Here is a 10,313-nt window from a genome sequence, read left to right as displayed (position 1 = left end):
AAGTTCAAGTGTATGCAATTCAAGGGGACTAAAATAAAAGTATCTCTGATTGTGTTTTGGGTGAATCCGACCGTCTGAGATATTAGTCAAAACCTCTGTTTAGTGACGAAACTGACGAGATTGTGATCGTGAGACCCGCAGTAGATGTGAGGACCTCTAAGCGGCATAGTTTCCTAATCTGAACGGGTAAAACATAATTAAAGAGTTTCAAAAGAATAATCAGACATTCGCTCACTTTTAATGATACCCAGATATCATTAAAACCCTTTTTCATTTATGGAGTCAGATGAAATAACGAGTCAATACATATGAGAAAAGTGTGTTCCATTTAATCTTGTTGTGTTGCGCAAAAGGGAAGACAGTAAAACGCAGAGACCTTCACCTGTATTATTGGAAACCCTCATTGGACCAATAAACAGGCTTACAGGCCGCGCCCATAGTTCCTGTCTTAAAGCCAGATGGGTCGGTCAGAATATGCGGAGATTACAAGTTAACCGTTAACAGTGCCTCCTCACTAGAGCAATACCCTATTCCCCGTGTTGAAGACCTGTTTAATACTCTGTCAGGAGGGAAACAGTTCACCAAGCTCGATTTAAGCCACGCCTATCAACAGATTGTAATGGATGATGCCTCAAAGAAGTACCTCACAATAAACACACACCGAGGATTGTTCACCTACAATAGGCTACCTTTCGGAGTTTCGTCAGCTCCCGCCATCTTCCAGCGAACAATGGAAAACCTGTTACAAGGCCTTCCAAGAGTAGCTGTGTACTTAGACGACATTATTCTGACATGGAGAGACGAAGCTGAACACCTGAGTACGCTGGAGGAGGTACTTAGTCGATTGAAAGACACTGGCCTGCGACTTCACAGAAGCAAATGTGCGTTCCAGCAAAATGAGGTAGAATACCTAGGGCATGTGGTGAATGCTGAAGGCTTACATCCAGTGCAGAGCAAGGTGAGGGCCATAGAGGAAGCTCCACCACCAACCACAGTGACTGAGCTAAAGGCCTATTTAGGTCTCTTGAATTACTATAACAAGTTTCTCCCTAGTCTAGCTACACGCTTAGCCCCGTTACATAAGCTGCTGAGGAAAGATGTTTTGTGGGTATGGAACAAAGAGCAGGAAGAAGCTTTTCAGAACTCAAAACAGTTGCTGAAGTCAGCGAAAGTCCTGGGTCACTATTCAGCGGACAAAGATTTACTGCTCGCCTGTGATGCCTCGCCATACGGGCTAGGCGCCGTACTGTCACATGTCATGGAAGACGGTAGTGAAAAACCTTTGGGCTTCATGTCACGCACGCTAACACCAGCAGAGAAGCGCTACTCACAGCTCGATAAGGAGGGGTTAGCTATCATTTTCGGGATCAAGAGGTTTCATAAGTACATCTACGGACGAACATTCACAATCAGCACTGACCACAAACCACTGATATCCCTCTTTCATGAGAAAAAGCCAGTGCCTCAGATGGGCTCACCGAGAGTGCAGAGGTGGGCAACTCTCCTCAGAGCGTATGAGTATAAAATCATATACAAACCTGGGCAGGGACATGCAAATGCAGATGCGCTGAGCAGGTTACCATTGCCACAAACAGGGGAAGAGGACGAGTCTGACCATGTCTTCATGTTGGAGGTCATGGAGGACCCACCAATCACGACAAAACAGGTTAGACAGTGGACCGCTAAGGATGAAACACTCACCCAAGTGCTAGGCTGGTGTCTGAAAGGATGGCCAAGGGAGGTGGATACACTGTACAAACCCTACAGTCAGAGAAAGCTGGAGCTGAGTGTGAAAGATGGGTGTGTGCTCTGGGGGGCGAGAGTGGTCGTTCCACAGAGGGGTAGGAAAGCCATATTAAAACAGCTACACCACACACACCCAGGAATATGTAGAATGAAGGGTTTAGCACGTTCATATGTTTGGTGGCCAGGGATGGACTCCGAAATTGAAAAGGAAGTGCAGTCCTTCCAGACATGCCAGGAAAACAGAAATCCTCCAGCAGGAGCACCGCTACATCCATGGGAGTGGCCGGAGACACCCTGGAGCAGACTGCATGTGGATTACGCCGGCCCTTTTCTAGGGAAAATGTTCGTTGTCATTGTAGATGCACACTCCAAATGGATTGACGTGTACCCAGCAAGTACAGCAACCAGTCAAGTTACCATTGAAAAGCTCAGACAGTGCTTTAGCATACATGGTCTGCCCCAGACCTTAGTATCGGATAATGGAACTTGCTTCACAAGCCAAGAGTTTCAAGCATTCCTAAAACAGAATGGCATACAGCACATAACATCTGCACCATTCCACCCGGCGTCGAACGGTCTAGCGGAAAGAGCTGTACAGTCGTTCAAAAATGGAATAAAGAAAACAAAGGGAGACACTTTGGAAACAAGAGTCGCTAGATTTTTGTTTAATTACAGAATCACCCCGCAAACCACGACTGGATTGTCACCAGCTGAAATGCTTATGTCCAGAAGGTTGCGCTCAACACTGGATCTTCTGCTGCCGGATGTGAAGTCAAAGATACGGAAGAAACAACTCACGCAGAAGGAACAACATGACACACACAGTAAGTGGAGGAGTTTTTCGCCTGGGGATGATGTGTACACCCGAAATTACAGTCATGGACCTCGTTGGATACCTGCGGTCGTTGAAGAGAACACCGGACCTGTATCCTACACCGTACAGACAGGAGATGGAAGAGTCATCAGGCGCCATGTCGATCAAATCAGAAAACGCCATGTAATAGTGAGCGGTGAAATGCCCACACATGAAAGGATGGAGGAGCCTGTCAGTCTTCAGGTTTCAGAGACAGGACTGGAGGCCCTGCCTGCAGACTCTGCCGTCACCATAGGGGAGAGAGAGAGAATGATTGCTTCTGAGACAGACCAAGCACACTCCTCCGTGGTTGAACAGACAAAAGCAGGAGTAGATTCACTTCCTGGGCCGCGCCGTTCCGAGCGCACAAGACAGATTCCTGCTTATCTGAAAGACTTTGTGAAATAGTAGTGAGATCCCTCAAGTCAGAGCAAGAATGAGCTCTGGGACTCACTGGAAGGATGGCAGTCTACCCACCTTCCTAGTTAGTTTTTTTTTCTTCTCTCTCTTTAACTCTGTTCATGGAGTTATTTCCATTTATATATATATAAAAAAAAAATAATACTACACGTGTATGTCTGTGTTAACAGTATTATGTTCAATTTCCCTTACCATAGTTAATACTAAGTATTTTTTCTCTTAAGGGGGGAGGGATGTGGTATCCTGAGATTTAGGTTATAGTTTACAGCAGTTCCTCTCCACACCACAAGAGGTGCAGGGGACCTTCCGGATCATGTGGGGTCCTGGGGGTAGAGGAAGACGGGGGGTTTTGATGAGAAAGTATTCCTGTCACATGTAGACTCTGTAAGCTTGGACGACAATAAAGTGTTATTACAGTTATAGTGCGTGATTCAGTTCCTCTATTACTGAAGATACGACATCTACCGTGAACGAGATCATAATGTTATTCCCCGATGCGGATATACAGATCCAATGTTACATTTTTGAGGTTGACATATATTTCTCTTGGTTGTTTAGTTGCCTTAACTTTATATTGTGGCGATGTGCTGCATGCAGGCTATTCCCCATCAATACTTCAGGATTCCCCTGCTGGACATATACAACGCTTAACGTAGCTTAATGGACTAGTGATGTAAAAGTTCAAACTCACAGGCAAGCAGATGGACTCAGAATAACGCGCACAGCTGAGCGTTTCCCTGTGATAGACTGGCATAAAGATGGCTTGATGTTGGACATTCGCACATTTAGCGGCCGTCGCTAAAGTGCATTCGACTTTGGTATACACGTTTCTAACTTCAATAGCATTTGAAGAGAACGACTTACAGTCATAAAACCAACTGCAAAGTGTTCATGTAGTGTCAGGCATAATGCGCACCCTTTGGATTTTTGATATTTATTCAAATAAATTTAAGTTTGCTATTGAAGTTAGAAACGTACATGCCAATGTTGTATGCAACTTTAGAGACGGTCCCTAAACGTGCGAATGTCCAATGTCAAGCCAATTTTACATTTAGTCATTTAGCAGACGCTTTTATCCAAAGCGATTTACAGGTAAACTAACAATAGGAGGACAACAATATGCAAGTGCTATGATCACAGTTTAAGCTAATGCAATACACGTAGGCATTTTAGGACTTGGACTTATATATATATAGAGAGAGAGAGAGAGAGAGAGAATAGAATAGAATAGAATAGAATAGAATAGAATAGAATAGAATAGAATAGAATAGAATAGAAAGTGTTAGTATTAATTGATCAAGAGTTGATTTTATGCCAGTATATCACGAAACGCTCAGCATGAAACTTTGCGCGTAAAGTTTATAATCTGAGTCCATCATCTTGCCTGTAGCCTATATAGTAGCCTACAGCCTACATCCCCAATATGGTGCAAGATTGGTCTTTCATATCACTGTATGTGTTAAGCGTTTTGTCCCAACGGAAAGGGAATCCTTGAGTATGAGGTATTGAGGGAAACCGATTATAATCCTGTTCATGGTAGAGAAAGCTGATGACATGTAGAATACACAGGGAAAGTAACAATGAAGTTATTGAATGAAACATAAACACAGGCTTTTGTGTGTTTATCATCTTTTCCGCATATACTGTCACAGATAATCATTTCCATTTTATGAATGAATGTCTTCGTCAACAACACGCGCTTTTGCACCCCCTGCTGGTGAGATCGACTAACAGCAGATGGAGAGTATGCTCGGCAATCTACTGCTTTTCCTGCAGTTCCTGGACGTCAATGTTGAATTTACTGTCGAATTTGAACCATTGAATTTGTGGAAGCGAATTTGCAAAGCGAAATAAAATGGACGAAAATTGCCTGTTGAATATTATAGGTTGTATTTTTAAACAGTTAGAATATTTGGGAAGTGAAATATGAATGGTGAATATGGATTATTGAATTTTTAATAATGAAAATGTGTTTGAAATGTTTTTAATTGAAATATTCACAGCTTAAATATTCAACCATGTTGAATTTCAGCCCATAAAAATGCAAGCCCTAAAAATACAATGCATTAAAATGCAAGCATGGTTAATGCAAAGCAATTTTTTTTCAAGTAGTGCAATTCAACAGGCTTTTTATTTCAAAAACATTTGACATTATTTTACTTCCATACAATATGTATTGTGGATAGTTCATCCAAAATAAAAATTACTGTATGAAAAAAAAAATCAACTTTCCAGAGTTTTAGTGTCAGTACTACATTAAACTGCTATATATAATGTTGAATATAATGTATAATAATGCAATGTGGGAATATTTGTGGGTCCTGATAATGCCAAATGTCTAATGTTACCAGTAAAAAGTGACCTACATTATTTTAAATATATCTAGTCAGTGATAGAGTGTAAGCATATTCGTCTAAAATAATTCTGTATTTTCAACTTCAGAATCATGAATATTTTTTGTTAGTATATACTATTACTATGTACTAAATTATATTCGTTACACCCCTAGTGATCATATATGACATTAACCTCATTTTTACATACTGCCATGCATTCTGTGATTGCAATATCTGCAAAAATATAGATGCAGGAGATTTTGTCTGACAAAAAACTAGGCCTCCGCACACTCTTGCATGTATATGATGCCAAAGAATGAAAGAAATGTTGCCTATAGTTAGGAAGCTCTAATGGTTTTGGAATGTAAATAGACAGGTTTACTCTGCTACTGTAGCTATTTTGTTCCAAGAAAATAATTACATCTTTCAATTCTATTTTAAATGAAAAAAGTTGTATTGCATCAGTAGGGTTGGGTTAGTCTGTAGATATTAGCATTAACTTAAGACTATGATATATCCTTGTTTGATTTCTAACGAATCATCTGTGTGAGTTTAGTTTGGGTACTAACCAGTGAGGCTCTTCTGGACATGCGACTGAGAGGTTTGCATGGTGGAGTGCTTTCCATCTGTAACTTCTTCAGAAACTCCGGTGGGAGACGAATATCCATGGGCAGAGACATCCTCTTAGTTACATCCTGCACACACATCAAAGAGCTGTCAGCTATTAGCGTTCAGCTTGCACACGTATAAAGCAAAGCGAGTCGAGGTGAATATGACAGCTTCCTCCACTGCGAAACACAACTCTACGCCTATAGGCAGAGCGGACTATTCTTACCAAGGCGAACTTGACATGACAATGAGAAACTGTCACTTATGAAGACTCGCACTCAATAAAGGATTCTGGCGTAATCTCAATACGCCGAGGCAGGATAGGACAAAATATTGTATCAAACAAAGATCATTGTATCTTCTCGCATGTAAGAAGTTAGTTCGTAGCTCGATTCATCTGCACGGTTAGGAGAGGCCCGAAAATAGCACGGCAATGAAGGGGGAATCTTATGTGGTCTGAAAAATGAGAGAGTTCCCTGTGAATCCTCCTTCTCTGCCTTGTGGCTGAGTTTGTACGGTCGTGCAATAAAACTAGCAAGTAATTCTCAATAAAACCAGGGAATAAAAAGTCCTCCCTTTCTCCTCGGCGCTCTCGCTTCATGCCCGTGGGAATAAAATAAGGGTGCATGGTGCAGATAAAAGGTTCACGAGAGCAGAAAGAAGCTGTCGCATTTGAAAATGGGAGAGGGCATTCATTCCAATTTTCCCCCTGTAGATTCATGGCCAGTGAATAAGAAAGCTGACAGCTGAGGCAAAGAACACTCCGAATGCAGAGTCTGTCTTTTGTTGCTCTAGACTAACTTACAGGTAATACTTCCACTCCATTTAATGATGGACCCCATCTTTCTCATGCGCCTCCAACCGAGACTTTTCTCTCGTACACTCGATATAGAATCGCATGTATGATTATGGTGGAGGAGGAGAAGAACGAGGAAGATGATCAAGGCAGGAGCCTAGTGCAGACTCTGATTACTCTGTTCTTGACATTCGACAATCCAGTTGGCATGGTTTATTTTGAATCCACTTTTCTAGCAGGTATGCAGCACTATTATTTGTGAGACGTATACGTATATGTCACTGAATTACACAGTTACACAGAATTACATTGACAGATTACATTTAGCGATATGCATGAAATAAGTAATGTTACTGAATTTTCTCTTTTTTTATTTGTAATGATTTGTATTGTGAAAAGCATTCTAGAAATACATTTTGATTAATAAATTATTTTGCCTGAAACTATATGGAGCCCCTAAGGGGGCGCGGTGATGGGGATAAATATGAGTTGGGAAGAAAAAATTATATGTCAATGCGCCAAAAACGTTTGCATTTTCTCTTAAAAATGTTCCATCGAGAAACTTTGCATTCTCTCTTAAATTTATTGTGTTCCCCCGGTAAACTTTGCATTCTCTCTCAAAAGTGTTGCTTTCCCCAGAGAAACTTTGCATTTTCTCTCAAAAGTATTGCTTTACCCTGAGAAACTTTACATTCGCTCTCAAAATTATTGTGTTTTCTCAAGAAACTTGCATTTTCTCTCAAAATGATTGCATTCCCCGAGAAACGTTGCATTTTTTCGTTAAAGCGCTTTAAATATTTTTCATATATCTTCATATCATTTCCATCACAAAATGGGGAATGCAAAAGTTGGCATCTCTTTAGTTCTTTTTATTTTATTTTACCTGGTGTCACCTTACAGAGAAACAAAGCTTTTGATAATGAGGCTTTTGTGCCTCTGGCAAGGACTTTATTAAGGACTCAGACAAGATTACAAGCAGAGCTTGTGTTGTTCTTTTAGGATCACTGGGGCTCATTCAAAGGAAAGAGCTGGAGAGGGATGAGATGAGACTCACCTCCATGGAGAATCGGCGGTGCTGGACTTTGTTGCGGTACTGCAGTTGGGTGGGAGATTGAGCCTGGCTGTCTGGAGCCACTGGACTGGGTTGCAGGCTGTGTAGACCCAGACTATTGGGCACCACACCTGTAGGACACAATCAAACCATTACAGTTAGTTTAATGATATGTAAATGACTATGTACCCATAGTTCTCTGTCTATATCTTTGATTCATACAAGTTTTTTACTTAATTGTGCTTATTATATTATTATTTTATTTTATTTAGTAATTGTGCTAGTATTTTTTGTTAAGAAATTGTTTGGGATTTTAGATCATTTCCTCAATTGAATTTGCTCATATAATAGCAACCAGAAAAACAGAGTTGATTATTTGGTCAATACTGTAAGGATTTTCTGTCTGACTGTAGTTCAGTAGATGGAGCTGATATTCAGAAACCGTCCTGTAGTCTCAGTTCATTTAATATTTATAAGAAGTATTTGACAGCGTTCTTGTGTCTGGTGGTATTGAGTGATAGGTGAGGAAAAGTGCATTTTAGGGAAGAATGGAAGAAGCAGGAGATTGTAAGTGAGCGCTTCTGAACATGTTGAAAAGATTCACTCCAAATAAAAACAATCCTTGGTACATACAGTAAACGTAAATTTTTCTGTAGCCTGTCCCTGTACTCAAAGCCTATAGTTTTAGTGATCCCGCTGTGCTTTGTTTGGTTGTTGCCTCTATTAATCCAGAAACTTCAATGGTATTCATTAGGTCATAAAAGTCGTTTGAAGAGCCTCAACAATCTCTCGTGCTGCTTTTGAGTGCGAATGAGCCATAGACGTCCCACCTCTTCTCTGATTAGCCCGCTAACTCAATAACCGTGAGGTCAGCTTTGGCATATGCTGATGACGGCATCATTAATCAAGCCCACCGCAGTTAGTGGACCTATCGCAATTATCGCGCTGAGTTTCATGCATTTATGATGTGGCTATCTAAGTGCGTGTCAATCCAGCCACCCCAATTAATAATGTCTGTGTCAACAGACTGTCAGCACAAATCCAATTACGCCCCTATACGGCACGTCCGATAGGGACCAAACGACCCCCTTCACAAGCGCACGGCAGATGCCCACGGCAGCCTGGCATTATCACTGCCAAACCGTGTTTTCGGAGGTGAGAACGAAAATCAAAATGGCTTTTCTGCTCCATCAGTTCAATTTGGACGAGGGGGCTTGAAGGGCCTCCAGAGGCGTCAGGGTGGGTGACCCCGGTCCATTTCACAGCCCTGTGCCGGCATAATTGAGATCCACCTCATTATTGGGGCGAGCCCACCGCTGAATGAGAATTGCCTGCCAGGTTCATCCGTTCTCATTTATGCAGGTCCCATCCTCTCCGGACCGCACAAGTGAACTCTTTATCGGAGCCGTTTAGGCGGGAACGCCACGAAATGCCACATCTGGCGGAGACGGCTGGTCGACGCGGTCGCATTATCCACGGTTGTTTTTAATCCTATCTGAGATGATCGCGACAGCTGTTTTGGAGTCCCTCCCTGTTATGACCCCGAATATTAGGGTTGGGTTGACAATATTGATTAATCAATCTTCATTTTAACTTGGGATTCATACATCCTAAAATCAATCTCTTGCTGTTTTCTGTGTTGTTTTCAGTTGATGCGTAAACAAAACTGCACTAAACATTATGTAATTTTTTTGTGCACCTGCGATATAATAATAACAATAATCTTTGTGCTTGTTACTTTTTATAAGAAACAGTCTCACCTTTCAAATTCTGTCAATTTTCTCTCTAAATTCAATCAACAAATGCTGTTTTCATTCTCTTTAACCCTGTAAAGCCTTGCATGTGAAATAATATTCAGATTTAGTTTTTTTAATGAAACATGATATATATCCACATGAATTGATATTGAATCGAGATTGGAATTGAATTGAATCCGAAAGTTGTGAATCGAATTCAATATCCAGCCAGACCTAAGATATGAGCGAATTATACCCTGCAGTCTCCAGCCTAATACGACATTTGAATTCCTTGTGGTGCGCCCAGGTTAATATTGACGGCTCTAATTTTACTTGGCATTTGGTGTTGTCCCGTGTTTGTGCAGGGATCAGAATCCCTCCCAACTGGCAGGGCAGAGGGGTATTTGAGTCTTGACCCCAGTTCGTGTGCCGAGGACAGGGTCAGAAATTGGATCTGAGCTGGTTGAATGACTCGGGTCCCCGCCGAACATCAAAGCTCATCTCATCTGATCTAGGCTGACACACAAACTGACCCCCAACATCACACTCTCACTGTACCTCTCTGCTCAGGCTAACAGCGACATGATGAAAGGTAAGGATGACCACCTGCATCGACTCTCTATCCCGGACTGTAACCAAGCACAGTCACTGGTTTCTGTACTGTCGTACTCAGGAGGAGAGATGTGAAGCTTTGAAAATCATCAAAGCTGCATGAGAGTGAGAACGATTCAATTGTGCGGATGGAGGGACAGACATGACTCTAAGG

General features: G+C 41.7%; 1 protein-coding gene and 1 long non-coding RNA gene across 3 annotated transcripts in view; one reads left to right on the top strand and one right to left on the bottom strand.

The window, feature by feature from the left end:
• LOC143711895 (uncharacterized) overlaps window positions 1–6,771 on the top strand; it is a 32,212-nt gene extending 25,441 nt beyond the window's left edge. Inside the window, exon 3 of the long non-coding RNA XR_013194931.1 lies at window positions 6,680–6,771. This is a non-coding gene — a long non-coding RNA (uncharacterized LOC143711895). The remainder of the gene's footprint in view (window positions 1–6,679) is intronic.
• cdk18 (cyclin dependent kinase 18) overlaps window positions 1–10,313 on the bottom strand; it is an 81,339-nt gene that overhangs the window by 27,196 nt on the left and 43,830 nt on the right. For both annotated transcript variants that reach the window (XM_077204012.1, XM_077204013.1), the window contains exons 3-4: window positions 7,815–7,942; window positions 5,925–6,050 (exon numbers count right to left, since the gene is read on the bottom strand). In XM_077204012.1, the coding sequence (XP_077060127.1) occupies window positions 5,925–6,050; window positions 7,815–7,942 (254 nt within the window). The remainder of the gene's footprint in view (window positions 1–5,924; window positions 6,051–7,814; window positions 7,943–10,313) is intronic.

The sequence above is a fragment of the Siphateles boraxobius genome, unplaced genomic scaffold (assembly GCF_051911475.1).
Source record: "Siphateles boraxobius isolate OS27281-9 unplaced genomic scaffold, OSU_SipBor_1 5, whole genome shotgun sequence".
NCBI classification, from domain to species: domain Eukaryota; kingdom Metazoa; phylum Chordata; class Actinopteri; order Cypriniformes; family Leuciscidae; genus Siphateles; species Siphateles boraxobius.
Note: the sequence above shows the minus strand (reverse complement) of the source record. Positions and strands in the feature narration are given on the sequence as shown.